The sequence below is a fragment of the Lemur catta genome, chromosome 8 (assembly GCF_020740605.2).
Source record: "Lemur catta isolate mLemCat1 chromosome 8, mLemCat1.pri, whole genome shotgun sequence".
NCBI lineage: Eukaryota > Metazoa > Chordata > Mammalia > Primates > Lemuridae > Lemur > Lemur catta.
In genome coordinates this window covers 17,072,623-17,099,687 of record NC_059135.1, presented here as the reverse complement: position 1 = coordinate 17,099,687, position 27,065 = coordinate 17,072,623, and the positions used below count along the sequence as shown (strand labels likewise).

Sequence of the window (27,065 nt, the reverse complement as noted above, 5' to 3'; positions counted from 1 at the left end):
AGCAGAGTTAAATACAGAATGATATGTACAACAGTATATCATTTTTATAAATTAGAAACCACACAAAAATACTATAGGTTACCATTGGATAATACATACCTTTGTATGTGTATATTAAAATTATATATAACATTGACAGAAGGCTTCACTTCAATGTCAGGGTAGTGGTTGCTCTGGGGAGGGGGAGCGAGGGACTGGGGAAGGGTAAGAAGGGGAGTTTGTATCTGACATTTTTCATGTAAAAAATCTTTGAAGCAAATATGATACATATGAATATTTCTTAATTCTGAAGGGTGGGGTATGTGGGTGTCACCCGGGCTAGAGTGCCGTGGTGGCATCAGCCCAGCTCACAGTAACCTCAAACTCTTGGACTCAAGCAATCCTCCTGCCTCAGCCTCCCGAGTAGCTGGGACTACAGGCATGCACCACCATGCCCGGCTGATTTTTTCTATATATATTTTTAGCTGTCCATATAATTTCTTTCTATTTTTAGTAGAGACGGGGTCTCACTGTTGCTCAGGCTGGTCTCGAACTCCTGAGCTCAAACAATCCACCAGCCTCGGCCTCCCAGAGTGCTAGGATTACAGGCGTGAGCCACCGCACCCGGCCTGTAATGTTATTTTCTTGAATTTTCAACATCAAAATATTCATAATAAAAAATATAAGTACTCCTGCTCACCATGAGGCCAAGTGTTGCCACTGGCTTGGTCAAATCTTGGAAGAGATCATTAAAGACAAGGTGCCGAACAAGGAGAACCTGGGAATGCTGCTAATTATTTAGCGCCTCCTGTCACTTGTGTGAAGGGGTTGGGGTTGACTCCTGATGCCACTTTGGCTGCACTGGCACAGGGCTATCCCGGCTGGGTTTCTCTTCACCTTTGACCCTTAATGGGCCTTCTCTCTGACATCTGTCAGCACAGATAAAAGAGTGGCCTATGCCTGAAGTTAGTCTCTCCTGTTTATCCAGCTGGAGGCTGCCAGCTCTTAGAGCTGGTTTGTTGACTCTGGCAAAAACACTGCTTAGCATTTGTGAATTCACTTTTGTCCTCAGGGCTATTAGCTTTTGTGTTGTTTTGCTACCCGTGAGAGTCTCCCTAAAGAGCCTGCTTGTTGGTAAACTTAATGGGCCTCTAAATAGGAGAATAGAACAGCAAAATGCAGTATCATATGGGGCAGGGGTGTATGTCAGGTGATTTTAATGTTCTGGGTTGTTTTTTTTTGGTAACAGCTTTATGGAGATCTAATTGTATACCATACAATTCACTCATTTAACAATTAAATGGTTTTTGGTATATTTGTAGAGCTATACAACCATCACTCTAGAAAGAAACCTGGTATCCTTTAGCAGTCACCCTCATTCCCTCATCTCCCCCGGCCCCTCATGATCACTAATCTACTTTCTGTCTCTGTGGCTTTGCCTATTATGCACGTTGCATATGAATGGAATCATTCAGCATGTGCTCTTTGTGACAGGCTTCTTTCACTTAGCATAATGTTTGTAAGGTTCCTCAATGTTGTAGCATGATTTTATTTTGTTTTTTGAGACTGCGTCTCTTTGTCACCTGGGCTAGAATGCAGTGGCATCGTCATAGCTCACTGGAACCTCCAACTCCTGGGCTCAAGCAATCCTCTTGCCTCAGCCTCCTGAATAGCTGGGACTACAGGTGTGTGCCACCACACCCGGCTAATTTCTCTATTTCTTTGTAGAGACAGGTCTCACTCTTGCTCAGGCTGGTCTCGAACTCCTGAGCTTAAGCCATCCTCCTGTCTTGGCCTCCCAGAGTGCTAGGATTACAGGCGTGAGCCACCGTGCCCAGCCTTAATGTTGTAGGACGTATTGGTATCTCATTCCCTTTTATGGCTGAGTAATATTCTGTTGTAGATATACCACAATTTGTGTATTCATTCATCCATTCATGGATGATATTTGGGTTGTTTCTACTTCTTGGCTCGGTGTAATTTTTGAATTTTCAAGCTATCCTGGACTAGGAGCTGACTTTCCTAAATTTGTTTGAATTCCCAACTCTGAAAATCTGAAGGCTGTGGCAATTTCTACAGCAAAAATTGAGTGTATGTGCAACCTATGCCATAGGATTTCAGCTCCCCTCCCTGACTTCCAGCCTGTGCACACCCCAGTTCATGACTCCTTGCCTTGGATGTAGATTAGCCCCCTCCAGGCACCATACCTATACTCTACTCAATGGCTGCTGGAGCTTCCTTGGATTATCCACCCTTAACATCTGGGCTAGCCACTGTGCACCTTTGCAATGAAATATTAATAGTAATATAATTCCTTTTTAACCAATGAGGAAATAATTTTTTTAATTAAAAATGTCAGGACTTTTGATGTAGAGGAAAGAAATGTAAACTCACACATGTGAGACAAAGCCAAGGCCTAACACATTCAACTAGTAAAGGTAAAATAAGCCACTTTTAGATTTAGACAGTTTACTAATTACATAGACAGTGAAAAGAAGAACAAGCCAGAGGTGCCAGCTCCCCAAGATCCTTGTCCCATATACCAAAAGGAAACATCAAAATACAAGGGGGCAGATGACTGCAACGGATGAGGGGTTGTATATTCTGCAACTCTTTTCTTAGGAGGCTGGGACAGAAAGCTTATTTCTCATCAGAACCCAGGAGGGAGGCAATGAAACTTTATCTCATGACAGCCTCCCAGGCGACTTAGGAAGGTGAGTGAGAAGTGGCTTCATAACAGCCATTCTTTCATGTTCCAGGAGGATCACAGTGTTCTGCCAGAACTCATCAACTGTGGTTCAAGTCTTTGTATGCAGAGCTGCATGCAAGGTTGCTAGGTTGGGGACATTCCCTTACAGCTCCACCAATTCTCAGGAGCACAGGCTACCCCTATCGGATACTCTAAATTTTTTATTTTGAAATATTGAGGGGGTACAAATGCTTTGGGTTTTTATTTTTTGAGACAGGGTCTCACTCTGTTGCCTGGGGTAGAGTGCTGTGGCATCATCATAGCTTACTGCAACCTCAAACTCCTGGGCTCAAGCAATCCTCCTGCTTCAGCCTCCCAAGTAGCTGGGACTATAGGTGCATGCCACCATGCCTGGCTAATTTTTCTATTTTTTTTTTGTTTGTTTGTTTAGTAGAGACGGGGTCTTGCTCTTGCTCAGGCTGGTCTCGAACTCCTGAGCTCAAGTGATTCTCTCACCTCAGCTTCCCAGAATGCTAGGATTACAGGTATGAGCTACCACATCTGGCCACAAACGTTTTTGTTACATGGATAGCTTTTATAATGCTTTAGTCAGGCTGTAAGTGTGCCTGTCACCCAAATAGTGTTCATTGTACCTGTTAGGTAGGTTTTTACCCTTCCCATCCTCCCCAGATACTTTAATTAAATTTACTGATAGAGGCTTGTACCAAATCTTTTGTCTTAGGCAATATCAGATAAAACTGTATACAGTTATGACCCCTGAGGTTAATACGGCCTACTTAGAGGGTAGATCGCTGCCAGGCTTCCCATCTGGAGTGGAACTATAGCTGTTGGCAGCTGCACATAACCCCTCAGTTGGCCCATGGGAAGTTCAGGGTAATGCCATTGTCTATTACCACCTGTGCTGAAGAGTTTGGAGCAACCTGTGACAAATGTACAAAAGAGGCTGGCAACAACAGGATGAGACCAAAGAGACCAAATCAATGTCCAGAAAGTTAACCTTGTCCTATTGTCTTTAATGGAGGCTGATCCTTTCCGAAGCCTGTGGCAGTTGGAAAGCTTCTAAGAGTTCTTAGATTCAGATTCCTTGTTGGCCAGCGGTCAAGTTGAGGGTGGTGGCAGCAGTGTGGGTTAGATGTCCTATAGATGAAAACTGAGAGAGAGCGATAGTCCCTTCCTCCACCCCTGACCCCCTAGGATTGGCCCTAATGTCCTGCAAACCACAGTGTTGTTCTCCTTCCACAGCCATGTAATTAGCATGACCAGTCCCTACAGCCATCACTTCACCCTTTTCCCCAGTTCTCCTCATGTCCTACCCACACATGTGCTCTGTTTTGTCCCCAGGTGGCTCAGTAGTTTCTTCCTCATATACCTCGTACCATCCTAGAACATCTCCCACCCCCTGATGTGTGGGCCACACGAAGACCATCTTAGACGTTGTTAATATATATATATATATATATATATATATAAAATCATTATCATCACTATCCATGACTACCCAAGACCAGCAAGCATAGCTGGTGGCAAAAGAATCACCAAGTTAGGGTCATTCACTTCCTGACTCTTCTTGCTACTTGGAAATTAGCCTGGTTTCCCAAGGAGTTGGCATGAGAAGAAAAATAGTAGAAGAATTCATTATGTGCTTTGGGTCTCTTACAGCCAATCAGGGCTTCTCCCCACCTCCTCAATCTCATAATTAAAAATTGTTTAAAGGGAGCTACCCTTCTAGTGAATTGCCACATTTACAGTCCAAACCGACTTTCTTAAGCACGTGACCAATGGGAGCTAAGCCTTGATCATCCAGTTACCTTCTTCAGTTTCTCTGTTCCATCTGTCCATGGTACCTGCCGCCTGTGGATGGTATGGGGCCTGAAAGATCCAGCCAACGTGGGTAGCTGCCCATTGCTGGGTACTTTTTGCTATAAAGGTGGTACCATTTTCTGACTGGATGGTTTTAGGGAATCTCAGTGTGTAGCATAGTCATCCAAGGGTCCTTGAATAGTTGTCCCCCAGCTGCTCTGTGGATGGAGATGGCAGTGCCATACCTTTAAAAGGTACCTGCTGCAGCCAATGCCCAGTGGTACCCTTGAGAGGATGGTAGAGGACCTATATAATCTATTTGGCAGGTTATATCGGGTCCAGGATCCTTCACTATGTGCCTCAATGTTTCCCTTACACTGGCCTGTGTAGTTGGCAGTCTGGGCATATTTGATAGGCTTTGTTGCCCTCATGTGCTGGAATCACTAGGCCTTGTTTTGGGGCCTAGTCTTGAATTGTGCATGGATTACCATGCCCTCCCTGTGCAATGGTGTATCCATGTGGCTATGGTCTGACCAGTTTGTTGATTTCATCGTTGTTTATCTTAAGGAGACTTTTTCCACAGGCATCCACTTGCATCAGAAACAGAAGCATGGGTCTTGTCTGATCTGCTGCCATGTATTCATCCCTAAAGAGGCTGAGACTTGCTCATCCTGTTGTCCCACTGCCAGGCACCAGCCCACACCGCCATCAATCAGTGAGAATGTAACAAGGTGCATTTGGGGCAGTCTTTTCTAGGGCTGGTGCCGAAACTCACAACTCTGTCCATTGAACAGAGCTCTCTTTCCCGTGGAAGTTTCGAACAGTTTTTGCTGGGCACACACAGCAGCAGCCCACTACCCCCCACAGGCCTTTAGCTTGGCTGATCCAGCCATGAACCAGGCCCAGGCATCATCGTCAAGAATCTCAGTGCACCGAAGCCCCCAAGAAACCCAAGGTGCTGGCATAGACCCTGCATCTGAATCAGCACATCTGGAGGGGACTTAACTATTTTACTTCTTTCCTGGACATGCCACTAGCACTTAGCGAGGGATGCCTGTTAGGCAATACCCGTTTTGCTGGTGTTCTCATCTCTGCCCATCCCATGATAAGGACGTCCGGGCATAACAACACTTTGCTTTGTCAGCCTCTCAGTGTCCACCAGTGCTCAATAACAAGCCAGGAATTGTCTCCCAGAGGGGTATGCTGGGTGGCGATGTCAGGCAAGCTCCGTGTTCAACACCCTAGATGGCAGTTGCCTAGCGGTGACATTTTTTTGCCACAGGCCCATTCTGCCTAGTTTCTAGTTACTGACACATGTAGCACAAGATGCTCATTAGGGCTGACTGGCCCTCATGGAAGGGGAGTCTGTACGTCTTGCTGGCTAGTTTCCTTACACAAGTTGGATCAAGGCAGCGATCTTTTTTCCCACCCACCTCTGTCCCTAGCATCCTGTACTGCTTTACTGATACTGCAGGCCTGAGCTGAGAGAACTGGGTGGGCTTCCTCCTTGACCCCCCACCACTGTTCTAATTGTGGCACTTCCCCATTAGGAACAACCCTTACAATCAAGAAAAGTATTACATGGACTTAGCACAACCATTTCCACAATACATTGTATTGACTGAGAAAGGCTCATCTGCTGTGTCCATTTATTTTATGTCAACTTAGCTACGTGATGGCACCCAGTTGTTTGATCAAACACCGGTCTAGATGTTGCTGTGAAGGTATTTTTCAGATGTGATTAACATTTAAATGGGTAGACTTTGAGTAAAGTAGTTTACCTTCCATAATGTGGGTGGGCCTCATCCAATCAGCTGAAGGTCTTCAGTGAAAAGACTGAAGTCTCCAGAAGAGGAAGGAATTCTGCCTCCCAACTGCCTTCAGACTCAAGATTGCAACACTGACTTCCACTGGAGCTTCCAGCCTGCCGGCCTGTCCTGCAGATTTTAGACTTGCCAGCCCCCACAATCACGTGAGCCAATTACATAAGATAAATCTCTATTTATACATCATCCTATAGTTTCTGTTTCTCTGGAGAAGACTGATTAATGCACCTACAAAATCACATCAGTCCATTGCCCAATCTGAGAGTGACTTTTATTTTTTTTATTTTTTTAAGGCAGAGTCCTGTTCTGTCACCCTGGCTAGAGTGCCGTGGCGTCAGCCTAGCTCACAGCAACCTCAAACTCCTGGGCTCAAGCGATCCTTCTGCCTCAGCCTCCCAAGTAGGTGGGACTATAGGCATGTGCCACCATGCCTGCCTAATTTTTTCTATTATATTTTTAGTTGTCCAGCTAATTTCTTTCTATTTTTTAGTAGAGACGGGGTCTCACTCTTGCTCAGGCTGGTTTCGAACTCCTGAGCTCAAATGATCCGCCTGCCTTGGTCTCCCAGAGTGCTAGGATTACAGGCGTAAGCCACCGTGCCCAGCCTGAGAGTGACTTTTAAAGTAATTTTTTGACCATCCCCATGGGTAATTTCTTGGTACCTCAGTGACTTGTGCCCCAGTGTCCAAAAAGGCTGCAAAGATTTGACAACCTTGGTTGCCATCAAGTCCCCAGTACTCCTTGGCCAGTGCATAAGGCTTCTGGGCCTCTGCACTAGTCCTGGTCATCTTGAAGGGGGTAAGATCTGGATAGAGAGGTGGCGGGAAGGCACTGGATCAGCACCAGTCCCAATAACACAGACCTCAGCAAGGGGTCCAGGTCCTCTTGGGCCTCCCCCTATTGCCACAGTAAATGGCAAAGCTGACTGGGGATTCATGTTGTTACAACCTGGAGCTTTAAATTTTTTGTCCCTCTCATGGCTCAATAGCAAAAGAGAATTTCCCTCCTGGGCAAACCATCAATCCCCTCTTTGGGGACCCCCTGGCCATATTTGCAGGTCCATATGGTCCTATATACTGAATATTTATGTCCCCCCCCCAACAATTCACATGTTGAAATTTAATCCTCAGTGTGATGGTATAAGGAAGTGGAGCCTTTGGGAGGTGATTAGTTTGTGAGAGTTGGACCCTTATGAATGGGATTAATGCCCTTATTGAAGAGGCCCCAAGAGAGCTCCCTTGCCCCTTCCACCATGTGAAGACACAGCCAGAAGGCACCATCTATGAACCAGGAAGTGGGCCCATATTATACACTGAATCTGCGGGCACCTTGATCTTGGACTTACCAGTCTCCAGAACTGTGAGAAATAAGTATTTGTTGTTTATAAACCACCCAGTCTATGGTATTCTGTTATAGCAGCTCAGACAGGCTAAGACAAGTCTGGACCGTCAGTTAGTCTCCTATTGTCTATATACCGATTTGCTCAGGCTGCCATAACAAAGTACAGTAGTCCCCCTTATCCACGGGCCATACATTCCAAGACCCCTAGCGGGTGCCTGAAACCGCAGATAGTACCAAACTCTATATATGCTTTTTCCTATACATACATACCTATGATAAAGTTTAATTTATAAATTAGGCACAATAAGAGATTAACAACTAATAATAAAATAGAACATTTATAACAATATACTGTAATAAAATTTATGTGAACATGGTGTCTCCCCCAGCCACCAAAATATTTTATTGTAGCTGGGTGTGGTGGTGCACACCTATAGTCCCAGCTACTTGGGAGGCTGAGGCAGGAGGGCGCTGGAGCAGAGGAGTTCGAGGCAGCAGTGAGCTATGATCATGCCTCTGCTCTCCGGCCTGGGCGACAGAGCAAGACTGTCCCTTAAAAAAAAAAATCTTACTTTACTGTGCTCACCCTTTTTCTTATGATGAAGTGGGTGAATGAAGTGGGTATTGTCACTTATTAGGCTATTATTGACCTGTATTCCTGAATCTGTGTCACCATCCCTTGTTTTCAGTAAATGGCTTGGTGTCCCTATTTAAGGGGATTCCTTGCTGAAGTTTTTGTAGCTCAATGCTTTCTGGTGCAACATGTTGCCATCAATCTGAAGACATTTCTGGTCATGTGTTCTGCCCACAAATTAAATGCCTTTCCATTTGTCACCCCAGCTACAGTGCAGTGGCACAATCATAGCTCACTACAGCCTCACACTCTTGGGCTCAAGCGATCCTCTTGCCTCGGCCTCCCAAAGTGCTGGGATTACAGGTGTGAGCCACCACACCGGCCTTTCTTTCCCTATTAAGTTGAGAACTTTCACCTTTTCACTTAAAGGAGCACTTTATGGCATCTCTTTTCAGATATCTCATTGAGATATCTACAGGATATCTGCGTTGCCAGCATCATTACTCTTGTGCTTTGGGGATATTATTAAGTAAAATAAAGGTTACTAGAAGGCAAGCACTGTAGTACTGTGACAGTGAATCTGATAACTGAGGTGGCCACTAAGTGACTAACCTGAGGGTAGCTTTTACAGCATGGAGACATTGAAAGGATGACTCACATCCTGTGCAAGACGGGGCAGGATGGTGTGAGATTTTATCACATTACTGGTAGCCTACAGGTCACATTTGGCAGTTTACTTGAAAAGTAAACAGGCTTCCAAATTAACGAGCCTTAAGGAAGTCTTGTGATTCACGGTGGGATCCTGCCCCCCCAGTAAAGAATCTTACTGTGAGTTCCTCAAATTGTTGATATACTGATTAATATATGACCTACTGACATTGAAAAGAATGCTGATGTATTTCTGAGTTATGAAGCTTTACTGATTGTCTTTTTTGGGGGGAGGGAACAGAGTCTCACTCAGTCATCATGAGTAGAGTACAGTGGCATCATCATAGCTCACGACAACCTCTAACTCCTGGGCTCAAGCGATCCTCCTGCCTCAGTTCCTAAGCCACAGTGACCAGCTAAGTTTTCTATTTTTAGTAGAGACAGGATCTTGCTCTTGCTCAGGCTGGTCTCGAACTCCTGACCTCGAGCATCCTCCTGCCTCGGCCTCCCAGAGTGCTAGGATTACAGGCTTGAGCCACCACACCTGGCCTGATTGTCTTGGGTGTAGATATTTTAGCCTGAATGTTGCAATCTGTGTCCAATGATTGTAACCTTTGCACTGTACCCACCACTGAAGAAGGACACACCCGCTATCAGGAGTCCCCTTCCCTTCTCCTAAACTTTCCTGTAAAAGCTTCCAACTTGTAACAGACTCCAGAATACTCCCAACTTTGTCGGTGCATCTTCCCGGGTTGATCCTCACATTTGGCTTCCAATGAACATTTATCAAATTATTTCTGCCTCAGCAGCCTTAATTTCGGTCGACATTGCTCAGAACAGCACTCACTTTAAAACTTATGAACTTTTTATTTCTGGAATTTTTCACTCAATGTCTTAGGACCAAGGTTGCCTGAGGAAAGCAAAACTGAAGAAAACATGTGACTACTGTACCACAAACAGAGTGGCTTAAACAACAGAGATTTATTGTCTCACAGTTCTGGAGGCTAAAAGTTCAAAATCAAAGTGTTGGCTGGGTGGGTTCTTTCTGAGGGCTGTGAGGGGAGGATCTGTTTTGGGCCTCTCTTCTTGGATGTGGGTGGCTGTCCACATGGCATTCTCTCTACATGAATGTGTGTCTGTCTCCAAATTTCCCTCTTTTATGAGGACACCGGTCATATCAGATTAGGGCCCACCCTAATGACCAAATTTTAACTTGATTGTGTCTATAAAGACCCTATTTCCAAAAAAGGTCACATTCTGATGTACTGGGGGTTAAGACTTCAACATACAAGGCTGGGCATGGCGGCTCATGCCTGTAATCCTAGCACTTTGGGAGGTTGGGGTGGAAGAATTACTTGAGCTCAGGAGTTCCAGTCTGGGCAATAGTGAGATCCCTGGCTCTACAAAAAATTGAAAAATTATCCAGGTGTGGTGGCACATGCCTGTAGTCCCAACTACTTAGGAGGCTGAGGCAGGAGGATCCCTTGAGCCTAGGAGTTGGAGGCTGCATTGAGCTATGATCATGCCACTGCACTTTACCCAGGGCAACAGAGTGAGACTCTGTCTCAAAAAAAAAAAAAAAAAAAAAAAACCCACAAGACTTCAACATATGAATTTGAGGGGGTTGCAGTTTAACTCACAAGACCCTTCTTAGCCTGAAGGGCATGTATGTTGGCCTGTGTTTTCCAGATTCTATCTCTGGGATGCAAGAGAAGATTAAGTCATCCCCATAAGCCTGGTGGTGCCCATTGAACAAACTGGTCAGTCTGACCCCAAATGACTAGTTCATCATTTGAGTACTCATGTTTTCCATTACAAATCCAGGCTGGGTTTACAGCAGCCTCAAGGGAAGTCATGGCTGTCATCAAGGGGGCTTGTCAGAGGATGGAAACCCATCTCGGGTAGACCGCTGTTTCTTTATGGATATAAAGACCTACTGCCACTAGCCCTCATCTGTGCTCTTCCTCCATGCTCATGTCATCAGCAAAAGTGCTCACAGCCAGGATGTAAGAGGGGCCCTCAGTGCATCTCTAAGGGATTGAATGCCATTGATGACAGGGAGTATTTTACCAGTGGTCACAGCCATGGGTCTGAGCGAACCAGTGTTGCTTTCCCAGTGACAAAGAAGGATGAGGAACCACAGACCACTTCTCCTAACTTTATCAGACCCTGCCCCTTCAACTCTAGACACCAACACAACTCATCAGTGGTCAAAGACGCCCCTGTCCCTCTTGTCACTAAACCCATCAGCAACCAGGTCTGCCCCTGCCTGTGGATCCTGTTCCATACCTTGCTAGTCAGCCTCATGGGTCTCGCTGTCTTTTTTCCAAAAGGGCGTTGTGACCTTATCAGCCCCGGGAGGAAGGGGTTAAAAACCCCATGTGTAGTCACTCTGTCAGGAGCAGGTGTGGCAAAAACCCCCGTGGTGTGGCCTGTTTTGCAGGTACAACTTTTGTTTTTTTATCTGGTGAACCACAGCGGCTTCTCTTTGTCAGAGGGGTTCAGTGTTGTGACTCCACCTACATTGTTTGGGGACTGTTTACTTGGCAAGCAGCACCCCCGCCCCAGTCCGTTGGGGCTTTACTAGTCACTCCTCCTGAGACTTTCAACTTGCCCACCAACAAGATATCAGTACACAATGATCAGAGGCACTTTCCTAACACTTTCTGAACACATTTCCATACTGATTAACGCATTTTGCAACAGTACACAGGAGGGATCGGTTCATGGGCCTCTCAACCCACACAATCAGTTTTGCGTTTGTTCTTGCTTCACTGCAAATTCTTTCCTCAAACTAGTAATCACTTTTTTACAGAAACAAAGACTAAAAGGTTTTAACACAAGCACTCCAGGAGTTACACAGTAACTGGAAGCTTGGAGAATCCCTGGGCGGAGGGGTGGGAGCAGCCCCACCAGCAAGCGCAGCTCTGCACTTGCTTTCAGCGTCAAGTGGCTGCTCACTCGGCTTCAGCAAACGCACGTTTAGCAACTTAACGCACTGTCAAGGGGCTGGTTTCAATGATACCTGTAGCTGCTTGATCTCCAAAGGTTTATTGATATTAATAGAATAGATAGGACTGTGGGAAAACTCCTATTCCTCTGCCCCATGAGACTGCGGGAGTCTTATGCCTCCTACCCTGGCTTGCACAATCCTCTGGTGGGAGGGCCCCCGCCCACTCCACTGCTCACCCACTTAAGCCAGAGCATGCGCTGCCAGTTCCCTGGAATCTGTTATCTCCTAACCTGGCTCTCGTGGGCCCATGTCCTCAGAAAGAGCATTGTAACTTTACCAGTGCCACGCTGGGAACCAAATATGTCAAATTCACACAGAGTAGACAAGGCAAGGCCAAGATTCGTCTGCTAAAGATACAAGGAGCCACTTTTAGATTTAGACAGTTTATCACTTACACAGTGAAAAGAAGAAGCCAAAGGTGCCAGTTCTCTAAGATCTTTGTCCCACACATCCAAAAAGACAACAACAAAACACAAGGGGACAGATGACTGCAACGCAAATTGCGGGGTACCCCCCCTTGCTGAGAAGCCCCTGCCAGACTGCAGCTAAGGGGTTTTATGTTCTGCAGCCCTTTTCTGAGGGGGGTAGGGCAGAAAGCCCAGAACCTGGAAGGTGATGAGAAGTCTCATGACACCTCCCAGCCCAGTGGGGAACAGGGTGGCCAGTGGGAAGTGGGAGGTGGCCTCGTAGCAGCTCCTTATAGGCCTCCCATTCTTCCATGTTCTGGGAAGATCTCAGGGTAATCCATGGTCAAGGCTCAGGCAAGGCTGGGCCCGAGCCCTTGTGTATATGGATACGTGGAGGGTGTTAATGGTGCTATGGCAAAGTCATGCAGCCTGGTAGTGTTGAGCTGGAACTAGACAAAATCTCCAGCCAAGCAGTCCCTGACCCCTCATCTGACACTGCCAGCTGAGGATGACTGAGCTGAGATAAAAATGCATGACAGTGAGCCAGGCACTTTTTTTCCCTATAAAAATTACCTTTGTTTTAAACAAAAATCACATAAATATGAGTTACATGCTTATTTTGTGATTACATACCACATTTATGAGAAAATGCCATTTAGTTGAAATAACTTGCAGAAGTAATACATGCTTATTGGAGAGAAATCAGAAAATATAAAGAAACAAAAAGAAGAAAATTCAGATCTTCCATAATCCCAACAACTAGCACGTAGCACAGTGCCTAGTGCCCATAGGTGCTTAATAAGCATTTGTGAAGTACACAAATTTCACAAATATGCCCATGATCTTGTTAGAAGTAGGCTTTGTCTGCTTTCCCCATGTGTCATCTACATATATGTTTTTCTAAAATTGAAAGCATACCATACACTCTTTTGTAACTTTCCATGTTTACTGGAAAATAAAATATGAATATCTTTTTCAATGAACACACTTCTTTGTTTTTTAAGGGAGGGAGTGAGGAGGGGGATTCAGTTTCCTTTTTTTTTTTTTTTTTTGAGACAGAGTCTCACTATCTTGCCCTGGGTAGAGTGCAATGGCATCATTGTAGCTCACTTCAGCCTCAAACTCCTGGGCTCAAGGGATCCTCCTGCCTCAGCCTCCCAAGTAGCTGGGACTATAGGCATGTGCCATGACACCCAGCTAATTTTTCTATTTTTAGTAGAAATGAGGTCTCATTCTTGCTCAGGCTGGTCTTGAACTCCTGAGCTCAAGCAATCCTCCCACCTCGGCCCCAGCAAACACACTTCTATAACAATTGTTAATGGCTGAATAGTGTTCCATTGTATTCCTACATAAGAATTTACTGAACCCTATTGTTATACATTTAGATTTTTTTATGTATTATATAAAGCTTTGATAAATATATCTACTACTAAATACTTGCGTACATCCTCAATTATTTCCTTAGAATAAAACTCCTAAACTGGAATTGTGATAAAGTATTTTCAGTGAGGGCTTTGATGTGCATTGACTGCTGAATTGTCCTCCTCCAGAAAAGTGACAAAGGCAGTAGTTTTGCACGACAAAGGGCATTCCCATTTAAAAAAAAAAAAAAAGCTCTGTAGATACCACAGTTGAAAATGGTATGTCTCTGTGACATATATTCTGCATGTCCTTATTTGTGAGACTGAATATATTTTACATGTAGATTTACTATTTTTATTTCTTCTTTCATAAATTCCCTATTTTTGTCCTTGTGTCTATTATTCTAATGGGTTTTTAAATAGTGTATTCATCCATACTTTTTTCTTGTCTTTTTGTAGTTTCTTTTAAAATCTTTATCCCATCTGGGATTAATTTCTGTGCATGATGGGAGGTCCGTGCACGGGGGCCTGACAAAGGGGTCATGTGAGGAGCAGGAACGGAGTCTGCACTTGGCTTGCCAGGGGCTGGGCTGCAGCTGCACACACCCAGAGCGAGCACTTCTTTCTAATTCCTACTTAAGGCACTCTTTAGGCCAGCAATGAACATGCATGTGAGTTCTAACTATTATATATTCTCCCCCAAAATAATCAACTAGTTGCTTTAATGACATTTGCTGATTTGTCTGTTCCCTCTTATTTAAAACTAGTCTAAGATGTCAAGAAACTACTTTCGTTCTGTGACCTTTGCTCCCTCAATCTGCCGATTATTCATCATTTACTTACTGTAAGGCTTTTTCTTGCTCATTCGTAGATCTTTGAACTGATTCTCAGGATGCACAGATTCCTGCTGCTTTTTGCAACCACGTCCTGGCAACTTGTCAAAGGTGAGGTAGCCTTCATTTTTCTGTTCACTCTTCCAGAAGGCTGCCCACTACCAGCTTGCTGCTGGGAGAAAACACTACTCCAGTTCCTGTAGAAAAGAGACACTGCCGGTGTGTTCTTCAGAGAGCAGATAAACAAGTGAACCAGCACCCCTCCAAGCCTGCTTTTTAATCCGGGCCTGAGACCTGCTGCAGGACAGGCAAGGCTGGTTTGGTCATCTTTTCTCCTTGACCTTCGTGAGAAGAAACCTTGGAACCAAGGATGGGTCCTCGGTCCCTTCCTGTTCACTCTTTTCTGGGGACAATCTTCGGTCCACAGCAGAATTCTTGTTGAGGCTCTGGAGGTTTTAAAATACTACAAATTTCTTCTAAGCTTAAACAGGAAATTTTTTTGAGGTGAGACTCACATCACATACAATTAACCATGTTAAAGTATATGATTCAACAGCATTTAATGTATTCTCAATGTTGTGCAACCACCACCTCTCTGCAATTTCAAAACTTTTCACATACAGCCAGTCAATCTTTAACAAAGCAGACAACAATATACACTGGGGAAAAGAATCCCTATTCAATAAATGGTGCTGGGACAACTGGATAGCCACATGCAGAAGAATGAAACAGGATCCATATCTCACACCACTCACAAAAATTAATTCAAGATGGATAAAATACTTAAATGTAAGACATGAAGCCAGAAGAATTCTAGAAGAAAATGTTGGAAAAACTCTTCTAGATATCAGCCTAGACAAAAGAATTTATGAAGAAGACCCCAATGGCAATCACAGCAACAACAAAAATAAATAAATGGGACCTGATCAAGTTAAAAAGCTCCTGCACAGCCAAGGAAATAATCAACAGAGCAAATAGATAACCAGCCTACAGAATGGGAGAAAAATATTCGCAAGTTTTACATCTGATAAGGGGCTAATAACCAGAATCTACGAAGAACTCAAGCAAATCAGCAAGAAGAAAATCAAACAAACCCACAAAAAAAGTGGGCAAAAGACATGAACAGAAGCTTTTCAAAAGAAGATAGACAAATGGCCAATAAGTGTATGAAAAATGTTCAAGGTCACTAATCATCAGGGAAATGCAAATTAAAACCACAATGAGATATCACCTTACCCCAGTTAGAATGGCTTTTATTAGAAAGTCCAAAAACAGCAGATGCTGGCGTCAATGCAGAGACACAGGAACACTTATGCTCTGTTGGTGGGACTGCAAATTAGTACAACCTCTGTGGTAAACAGTATGGAGATTTCTCAAAGAACTGAAAGTAGACCTACCATTCAATCCAGCAATTCCACTACTAGATATTTACCCAAAGGAAAAGAAGTCATTTTATCAAAAAGACACCTGCACTTGAATGTTTATTACAGCACAATTCATAATTGCAGAGATGTGGAATCAACCCAAATGCCCATCAATTCATGAGTGGATTAACAAAATGTGGTATATACCATGGAATACTACCCAGCTGTGAAAAAGGATGACTTAATGCCTTTTGCAACAATTTGGATGGAACTGGAGACCATTATCCTAAGTGAAATATCTAAAGAATGGAAAAACAAACACCACAAGTACTCGCTATTAAATTGGAACTAACCAGTGAGCACACATGTGCACAGACGGAAGTATAACTCAATGGAAATCAATCAGGAGGGATGGAGGAGGAGGGGATGGGTGAAAATCTACCTAACAGGTACAATGAACACTATCTGGGAGACAAGCATACTTATAACCCTGACTCAAGCATTACGAAAGCAATCCTTGTAACCAAAAACTTTTGTACCCCCATAATACTTTTTTTACCACATGTTCTCACTTGTAACCCCCATAATACTTTGAAATAAAAAAATCCATAAAAAATCAACAATTTTTCAGTACTCCAGAAAAACACCCCATACCCATTACTTAATCACTCCTGATTGCCCTCTCCCACCACCCACTGGTAAACTTTAATCTACTTTTTGTATCAATGGCTTTGCCTATTAAGAAAAATCATATAAAAAGAACTATACAATCTGTGATCTTTTGTGTCTGGCTTCTTTCACTTAGCAAACGTTTTCAAGGTTCATGCAAGTTGTAGCATAAATCAGTAGTTTGTTCCTTTTTATAGCTGAATAATATTGCATTATATATATATACATGATTTATCGATTCATTCACTGATGGTCATTTGAATTGTTTCCACCTTCTGACTGGTATAAGTAATGCTGCTATAAACATTCACGTACAAGTTTCTGTGTGAACATGTTTTCACTTCTCTTGGTTATATACATAGGAGTGGAAATGCTGGATCATGTGGTAATTCTATTTATGCTCAGCTCTTCCAGAAACTGCCACACATTTCCACAGCAGCTGCACCCTCTTTACACTCCTGCCAGAAATGAACAGGGTTCCAATTTTTCCACATCCTCACCAACACTTTTTATTTTCTGTTTTTTTTTTTCTTTTTAAGCCTAGAGTGGGTGTGAACTGGCTTTGATGTGCATTTCTGTAGTGATGCATGATGTTGAACATCTTTTAATGTTCTTATTGGCCATTTGTGTACCCTCTTCGGAGAACTGTCTACTCAAGTTCTTTGCCTATTTTAAGATTGAGTTTGTCTTTGTGTTGTTGAGTTGCAACAGTTCTTTGTATATTCTGGATATTAAACCCTTATCAGTTATATGATTTGCAAATATTTTCTCACATTCTGTAGGTTGTCTTTTCACATTCTTAATAATTTCCATTGATACACAAAAGTTTTTAATTTTTATGAAGTCCTATTTATCTATTTTTTTTCTTTTATTGCTCCTGCCTTTGGTATCAAATCTAAGAGTTCATTGCCAAATCCATGTAATGAATATTTGTCCCTATGTTTTATTCAAAAGTTTTACAATTTTAGCTCTTATATTTAGGTTGTTGATCCATTTTGAGTTAACTTTTGTATATGGAGTGAGGGAGGGATCCAACGTCATTCTTTTGCATTTGGTTATTCAATTGTCCCAGCATCATCTTTTGAAGAGACTTCCCTTCCCCACTGAATGGTCTGGGCGCACTTGTCAAAAATCAATTGACACAGATGTTCGGTTTTACTTCTGGACTCCCAGTTGTATTCCTCTGGTCTATTTGTCTGTCTTTATGCCAGTACCATACTGTTTTGATTATTGTACCTTTGTAGTGAGTTTGGAAATCAGAAAATGAGAGTATTCTAACTTTTTTTCTTTTTAAATATTGTTTTGGCTATTCAGGACCCCTTGCAGTTCCATATAGATTTGAAGATCTGCATTTCCATTTCTGCAGAAAGCCCATTAGAATTTTTATGGGGATTACATTGAATTTATAGATTGCTTTGGGAGTACTGCCATCTTAACAATATTAAGTCTCCCAATACATTAACATGGATGTCTTTCCACTTACTTAGGTCTTTAATTTTCTTTAGCAGGCCAGGTGTGGTGGCGCAAGACTGTAATCCTAGCACTCTGGAAGGCCAAGGCAGGAGGATTGCTTGAGGTCAGGAGTTTGAGACCAGCTTGATCAAAAGCAAGACTCTGGGCTGGGCGCGGTGGCTCACGCCTGTAATCCTAGCACTCTGGGAGGCCGAGGCGGGTGGATTGTTTGAGCTCAGGAGTTCGAGACCAGCCTGAGCAAGAGCAAGACCCCGTCTCTACTAAAAACAGAAAGAAGTTAGATAGACAACTAAAATATATATATATATATATATATAGAAAAAATTAGCTGGGCATGATGGCGTATGCCTGTAGTCCCAGCTACTTGGTAGGCTGAGGCAGGAGGATTGCTTGAGCCCAGGAATTTGAGGTTGCTGTGATCCAGACTGATGCCACGGCACTCTAGCTGGGGCACCAGAGTGAGACTCTTTGTCCAAAAAAAAAAAAAAAATTTCCTTTAGCCATGTTTTATAGTTCTCAGTATGCAAGTGTTTCACTTCCTTAGTTAAATTTATTCCTAGGTATTTTATTTTTTTGGATGGTATGTATTAGTTTGCCATATACCACAGACTAGATTGTTTAAATAACAGAAGTTTATTTTCTCACAGATCTGAAGGCTAGAAGTCAGAGATCAGGTTGCCAGCATGATTGGTCTGGGGAGGGCTCTCTTCCTGGCTTGTAGACGGCTGCCTTCTCCCGGAGTCCTCACGTGGCCTTGCCGCAGTGCTTGCCCGTAGAGAGAGAGCAAGCTCTAGAGTGTCTCTTACTATAAGGACACTAATCCTAGCAGATCAGGGCTCTATCCTGATGACCTTATTTAACCTTAATTACTTCCTTAGAGGCCTCATCTTCAAATACAGCCACACTGGGGGTTATGGTTTCAACATATGAATTTGGAGGGGACATAAACAGTCAGTCCATAACAGAGATGATTGTAAATGGACTCACTTTCTTAATTTCCATTTCAGCTTGTTCTTCTGGGTTTTAAAAAATAATGTCCATCCCTAGAGGAGCCACTGTTACCAGTTTCCTGTATGTCCTCTTCCCTACCTCTTTTCTGTGTTTGTCTCTGTCTTTCTCAACTTCTTTACATTGTCTGCAACTTATTTTTTTCTGCTTGATTCATTGACAACTGTTAAATATTTATTGTGTGTCTGTAATGTGCCTAGCAGTGTGTCAAGCAATATGGGAGTTCATAAAGAAGTATGACGTGGTTTCTGCTTTCAAGGATTTTCAATCTAGTTGAAGGGACAAGATATCTAAAAACTAATTAGAGAATAATTTAGGAGCATATGTAATCACATTCTCCACTGTCTGGCTTATGCACTGAGAAGTCAATTCTCTAAGGGTAGGTTTTTTATGCTGTGCTTGCTGCTGTACCCGTAGCCCCTAGAACAGTATAAGAAGAACAGGATATGAGCTTAATAAATGAATGTTGAATGGATTCAACACTCTCTGGCTTTGGAGTTTTGCAAGGTGGGGGCTAGCCCTCCCATTTACCCTGAAAGATGATCTCTGTTCTGCAAAGTGGCTCTTAGACAAAACCCATCTGAGAACGCTGGAACTCTCTAACTGGCTCGGGTTACGGCCTAATGGTAGGCTCACAGACACAGCACACATCTCTCAGCAAGTGCTCTGGTGTCTTTCTAAAATAACCTCTTACATAAGTAGATCCTTGTTAAGTTCCACCAAGTAAGCTAACTGAGAAGAAGAGTACGAAAGAGGAAGGCTGGTCTAGGTGAAAGGAGAAATGCCCCAGAAACCTCCACACTGACAGCCAGGAAATGGTCTCAGACGCTCTGCATTCCAGGCAAGAAGCTGGTCCCCGAGCAAATGGTTATTTATCTAGTCTTTTTTTTTCTGATTCCAAGATCATGGTGGAAAATTTGAAAAGCAAATCACAGTAAAAAGAAGAATAAGTTTGTTGGTAAATCGTTGTTTACCACCACTGAGGTAACCACTGTTCACATTTTTATTAATATATTAAATGTAATTTTACTTAAACTTAATGGAATGAAAAGAAACCAAACTTCAGATAAATATTTCTTCAAAATGATATATTATTTCTTAAGAAGAGTCCTCTAAAATTAAACAATTAAGAGACATATTAAGAAGTTAGATTTATTGTAGTGGTTCTCAACCTGGGGTGATTTTGTCTGCCTCCCCGGCCCCGAGGGGAGACATTTTGGCACTGTCTGGAAACATTTTTGGTTGTCACAACTCAGAGGGGGCAGAGTACTGGTGGGTAGAGGCCAGGAATGCTGCTAGACATCTGCATGCACACAACAGTCTGCCATAAGGTAGAATTAGCCAGCCCGAAGTGTTAACAGAGCCACAGTTGAAGAGCCGTGGGTTATTGCATAGTTATTGTGGGTTTAAAACAGCACATATTTTTAAAGGGCCTTAAGTTTGTTTCCAGTTACAATAGTCATATTCTCAGGGATCCATGGAGTAGGTGGTTAAGAGCATGGCCTCTAGCCAGGTGGTCTGAGTTTGAACCCTGACTCTGCCGCTTAGTGGTAAAGTGACCTTGAGCAATTTCTTTGGGCCTCAGTTTCCTCATGTGCAAAATCGTGGTAATGTTAAACCTACTCCAAACAGCTGTAGTGAGGATTGAATCAGCTAATGTAAGTAAAGTGCTTAGGACAGTATCCGGTTTATGATCAGCTCTATGGGAATATGTGTAATCATTATTATTAATGTCTTAAACTAAACTAGGAGCACAAATTAAACCTACTTTCAGGATAAGTCTCCTAAGGAATTTAATAAAGAAAAATAGACCTGTATGTAAATATTTTTTAAAAAAGAAACTTTAAGGCAAACCAAACAAAACTCATTCAAAGGAAAATGAATATGGCTAGGGCCCACTTATAAATCTAAGGAGTATTTGTATGAATTCAGAGGTTCAGTAAGGTTTTCCTGCCTTCTGGAATTATCTGATCAGCAGGTGACTTATTCTTTCAAAAAACATTATTTCTTTTTTTCCGTTTAGATTTTAAAAGGTACAGGTAATACCTTTTAAACAGGCATCTTAAACCTTTTGAACAGGTAATACATTATCACAGTTAAAACTCAAAACAATATAACATGATATACATTAAGCAGTCTGACTCCCATTGCTGTGCCCCCGCCCTCCCATAGTAATCACTGCAATTAGTTCCCTATCTGTCCATGCAGTGTTAGTCTATAAAAGCAAATACAAATACTATGTATTCTTATTTAGACTCTCTTCCTCAGGCAAAAGGTCTGATACTTTTTCACTTAACAATCTATCTTGGATATCTTTCCAAATTAGTACAAAAGGAATTTCTTTGTTCCTTTTTAAGGTGATATATTACAGTATTCTATCATGTGGATGTCCTATACTTTGCTTACAAATGTTTGTAATTTTTGTAAATATTAATAAATTGTCCTTCCATAGGGATGTGTCATTTAGACTCTCACTAGCAATGTGTTTTCCTTCAAGGAAAATAGGCATATTCACTGTGTGCAATCAGCTGTTCGCAATCATACCATACTAGCAGGCGGCCCTGAAGGGTAGAAGTGGGAAGCGGGCCGACGCAGATGTTCGGGGTTTGTTACGACTGCCTTCCTAGGGACTGGCAGGATCAGCCATTAGTTCAGGTGGCATCTGGGCAACTGGGTGATACGTTGGGGGCAGTTATGTTGCATTGGTCCTAGGAGGATCCAATTTGTAATGCCAATAGTAAGACCCAGTACGGTTGGCATTTTTATGGACTATGAGTTGGGTGAGGTTTCCATCTATAATTTGAATGATTGACCTCTTCTCTGTAATTTTCCTGTCTCTTTTACTGAAGCCCTTTGGCCTAATTTCTATGCTGGGGCAGGTTCTGATCCTCTTAAAAGCTCTTCAGTAACAGACTATGAAAGATGAAGTACCTGAGAAACCACTATATTTTATTTTCTTTCCATTTGTAGGTGTAAATTTAGACAGTATATTTCGTCTCAGGATTTGTGGCTTCTTTTTACATTTTACCCCACCAAAACCAACATGTATTCCTTTTCTCCCTCATTTTCAACAACTTTAAAAACATTGTAGCAGTATCAATTTCATGGATACTATGAATGTCAATTGTCAAATGCTTTAGATAGTCTAAATAAAATATTTGAGAATTACGTTACTTAACACAACCAATAAGATTTTTATTTTTCAAAAAAAAATTTCATACCACATTGCTTACTTCATATTTGGACCCTGACTTTGTCATCTAGCTTCTTGTTTTTCCTGGAGTTTCTAATTGTATTTCTTTTTTCTTATTGGTTACACACAGACATTTATCTTCGTCTCACTGACAGCAAGCTGCCGTAGATTTAAATAGCATGAAGAAGAAGCCATAGGCTTTCTACCACACCTCACTAAAGGGCTCAGTTTCCCTAAAATGCTGGGCCCCAAACCTCAACATACCTCAGTGTGCCACATATGCTATTTTCCCAAACACTCATTCTTTCAAGGACCTCAATTCCCCCAATTCCACCAGATAATTCATTGCTCCCAATATTCTAGCTCCTTGTGTGCCCATGTTTTTAGTGCTCTTCTGTTGTGCTATAGAAAGGTCCCCTATAATATGGAGACAGAAATGATTTCAGGAGTTTTGCGGGGCTTTGCCCTGAAGGAATATGTGAATGTGTTAGTTCACATATCAAAAGCTGCCTCGCGGAGGCGTTGGTGGTATAGTGGTGAGCAGAGCTGCCTTCCAAAAGCTGCCTCACCTCAGGAGGGCATCTCATAGATCAGTGGCAATGCTTTCCAAGACGACGTTGTATCTCAAACCTGTCGGGTTTTGCCTACTTCTGTACGACAAAGCTTGGCGTACATGAGGCCACAGGATGAGAACTGATCAAAGAGTGCCCGCCCAACAGACAGACACCTGTGGCTAAAAGCAATTAGCCTAAGGAACAGTTTCTGCTTCATACCTGACTACCTGTCTCAGTCAACAAAAACTAGCTAAAAAAAATATAGAGCCACTGTGTCTCTGTTTTACCTTTCTGCTAAGTGATAGTTTTATCTTAGAACTTAGAAGTTTGTCTTAGAAAGATTTTGTAACCATTTGCTCACGTGGATAGAGTTAATTAAGGGATCTATAGAAGCTTTCTGGGAGACTTTTAACCTAAAACGAACTACCTATTATTATGTAAATCTGTTACCCATGGCAACTGATCACTGTACCAATAAATACTGACTGATGTAAAACTTCACTCAGGGCCTCACAGCTCACGGGAATGCTGGAGGTCTCCCAATCCCCAACTTTTATAAAATCTGTACTTTATAAAACTATACTTTCTTCTCTGTACATTCTTTTATTTCTATATTCTATTATTTTCTATTTTCTATTATTTTCCTTATCCTTTGTGACGACCCCTGCCAAAGGGACCCAACTTTTTGCTGGGAGCATAGCTAACTCTCCACACTCTTCCCCTGGAACCACAGGCCACCCCAGTGCCTACCTCCTATACAATGTACTTACCTGGCCCACTGTTTCTGGTGTAGCCATCAGACCACCCTGCCCCCATCCCATTTCCTCTCCCAGAAGTGTCTGCCCAGCTGGGCCCCACTTATTCAGCTTTTGTTGAACCCTGCAGGTGCGGAACAAGGCCAAGTATGGTCCCATGTGGATATCCCACATAGGACCTCAGGCATTTGTGAACCTGGCCAGTGCCCCACTCATGGAGCAAGTGATGCGGCAAGAGGGCAAGTACCCAGTACGGAATGACATGGAGCTATGGAAGGAGCACCGGGACCTGCACGGTCTGGCCTATGGACCCTTAACTACGTGAGCTGGGGCCTGAAGGGATGGAACAGGGCCCCAGAGGGCCACGTCAAAAGACAGGGGGCACAGGGCAGGCATTTGCGTAATGGGCGGAGTGGGATCTCCCTGCATCTCTGAGCCTAACAGTCTGGAGAGCAGTCACTGGGATGAGCTGAAGCCCAGGGAGCATTCATTGGCTTTCCCCCTCATATATTGTGTGACTTTAGACAAATGAATAATTTTCCCTTCCTTGGCCTTCAGTTTCTCATCTGTACAATAGGAGGTTTGAACTAGGGTATCTCCAAGGTGTCCCTAGGGCCTTTCTAGCTCCGTTTTTCTGCATTATGTTTGAAAATATGCTAAATCATAATGGAACATACCTGTTTATAGTTAAAAAATCATTACTTTATTAGTTGGGAAGGCTCAATTTAATTTTTTAAAAATTGTCCCACGTTATGTATTGTACACTTGTGTTGGTTGTAACTTTCATGTATGCTCTCCACACACAGAGACAGATGTAGGTGTCAGCCTTGAAGTTTGCCTAGAAAAGTTAAAATTACTTTGGCAGTGACAAATTGAAAGACAAGCCAAGTATATTATTTACTCATGTGCCAATAGCAGTAGATAATTGAGAATCATTGGCAGTAAAGCACTCCCAATGCCATGGGGTGTAACTGGGTATGTCACAGCCTTCTTTTTGCTCTAGGATGTTAACAGAACTATAAAAACAGTAAATGGCTCCACAAGCTTCCCAGTTGCTCAACATCTATGGTTTAGTCACTTCTTAAGGGATTAAAATTGATGCTGGTGGTGGTGGTGGCCACCAGAACAATGGTCATCACTATGTGTGTGTGACGTGCCAGGCATCAGGCTAGTCTCTTATTTCATTCTGTCCTCACTACAAGCCCATGAACTGGACAGTATTGTTATCCCTGTTTTATAGATGAAGAAACCGAGGGCCAGAGAGGTTTTACATCACACGTCAAGGATGACACAACCAGCAAATGGTGGAATAGATCTCTCTCATTCCGGAACTTAAGAACTTATGACCGTGATACTTTGGTGTTCTTTTTTTTTTTTTTGAGATAGGTTTTTTTTTTTTTTTTTGAGATAGATTTTCATCCTTGACACTTTTGGAAAGAAAGTGAACTGTTTGGAGGGTTCATTTTACCTGTCTTTGATGCCCATACATTCATTCTCCCATTGCATGTTTTTCTTTCTTTTTCCTGGTTCCTTTCCAGGTAAACAGTTTCAGAACTAAAATGATAATTCTTTTATTCAAAGTCCTGAGAACAGAGTGGAGAATGTCTGTTCTTCAAGACCACTTTAACTTGACGTCTGACCCTGAGGGCAAGGTTTAGGTGCCAGAATTTCACTGGGCCAGGCCACCTTTGACTTGACAGCTCACATTGAGAATTGGAGCTGAACATTATGTAGACCCCTTTGTGATCTAGATATATATTTTTCTCTACTCTAAAGCCAATTTCCTGAATATATCACATGTGTGTATTTAAAAGCTATTGTGCTAACCCATGGTAAGTTTGGTGGGTTTTTTGTTTTGTTTTAACATATATTTTAAAATCTCATTTTATGAAACATTGTTTCCCCAAGATATTAACAACTGAAGAAATGATCTCATTTAAGTTCTGGAAATCTAATTTCTCCTGTTGGGAGAGTTTTACTCTTGGAGCAGCACCTGTAACCCGAAGTTCCAATAAATGGGTCTATTTTGGTATTCTTTTTTTTCAGCGACGCTTTTAGTTTCTCTTTTTTTTTTCTTTTTGTGAGACAGAGTCTCACTCTGTCCCGCAACCCCCCCCTCCCCGGGTAGAGTGCAGTGGCCTCATCATAGCTCACAGCAACCTCAAACTCCTGGGCTCAAGAGATCCTCCTGCTTCAGCCTCCTCAGTAGCTGGGACTATAGGCACGCACCATGACACCTGGGTAATTTTTCTATGTTTAGTAGACATGGGATCTCACTTTTGCTCAGGCTGGTCTCAAACTCCTGACCTCAAGCAATCCTCCCGCCTCGGCCTCCCAGAGTGCTAGGATTATAGGCGTGAGCCATGGCGTCCAGCCTCGTTTATCTTTTTGCAGCTTTCCCCCAACATAATAAAGAGAACTCCTGGGCATGCTGAAGTTCATTTAGATAAATAATTTTTAAAAATAAAAAATATAATTTTTCTTTTTAAAACTTTATTGGTTTTTAAAATTCTAACTTAATACTTATTGTAACAATTCTAATAATAAAATACTGTCTCCCTTCCCCTTTACTCCCATCCTTACTTTATCTAGAAGCCTGCAAGTATCATTTGGATATGTAGGATTTCCTCCCATCCTCTTAGTATTGGACCACATTGTACTTATTGCTCTGCAACTAGCTTTAAAAAATGGACTCGTACCCAGCTTGCTTAGGAACAGTAACAGGCTTGGGGGACAGCTGAGGGTGGGGGCAGGTCTTGAACATTCAGCCCCTCTATGGGAAGCATGTTCACACCCAGGTGAGCATCTCTGCCCACCCAGGGTGGGCACCTGACCATCTACCCCAGGGCTGTGGCCTGAGGCATCTGCCTGGTGGGGCTCGGGTGCCCTTGGCCCACTGGGCCAAGCAGAGGCTTACATGTGTGCTGCTCCTCCGTGTCCCTGCAGGGAGGGACAGCATTGGTACAAGCTGCGCCAGGCTCTGAACCAGCGGTTGCTGAAGCCAACTGAGGCTATGCTCTATACGGATGCTCTCAATGAGGTGGTTGATGACTTTATGATTCGACTGGACCAGCTTCGGGCACAGAGTGCTTTGGGGGACCATGTGCCCGACATGGCTCACTTCTTCTACTACTTCGCCTTGGAAGGTACTCTTCCTGGGAGAGGGGCTGGATGTAGGAATGGGTCAGAGGTGGCCCCCCACTGCAAGTCCCCTGGGTTCTGTGTGCCCCATCTCTGCCTCCTGTAATGGCCTCTGTGCACTACCCAGCTATTTGCTACATCCTGTTTGAGAAACGTATGGGCTGCCTGGAGCAATCCATCCCTGAGGACACGGCAACCTTCGTCAGATCTGTTGGGTTCATGTTCCAGAACTCAGTTTATGCCACCTTCCTTCCCAAGTGGACCCGTCCCCTGCTGCCCTTCTGGAGATGGTACCTGGATGGTTGGAACATCATCTTCTCCTTTGGTGAGGAGGACTGGGGACCAGGGAAGAAGGATGGAGGTGGCTCCCAGGTCTGTGCATTAGCCGTCTCTCCCAGGACCTTCTCCCTCACGCT

The 27,065-nt window shown here is 43.1% G+C and overlaps 1 protein-coding gene across 1 annotated transcript in view; it reads left to right on the top strand.

Moving 5' to 3' along the window:
* The window catches only part of LOC123643999 (sterol 26-hydroxylase, mitochondrial), a 35,600-nt gene that overhangs the window by 6,421 nt on the left and 2,114 nt on the right, over positions 1-27,065 (top strand). The window contains exons 2-4 of the mRNA XM_045560063.1: positions 23,639-23,829; positions 26,455-26,654; positions 26,777-26,974. Coding sequence (XP_045416019.1) covers positions 23,639-23,829; positions 26,455-26,654; positions 26,777-26,974 — 589 coding nt within the window. The remainder of the gene's footprint in view (positions 1-23,638; positions 23,830-26,454; positions 26,655-26,776; positions 26,975-27,065) is intronic.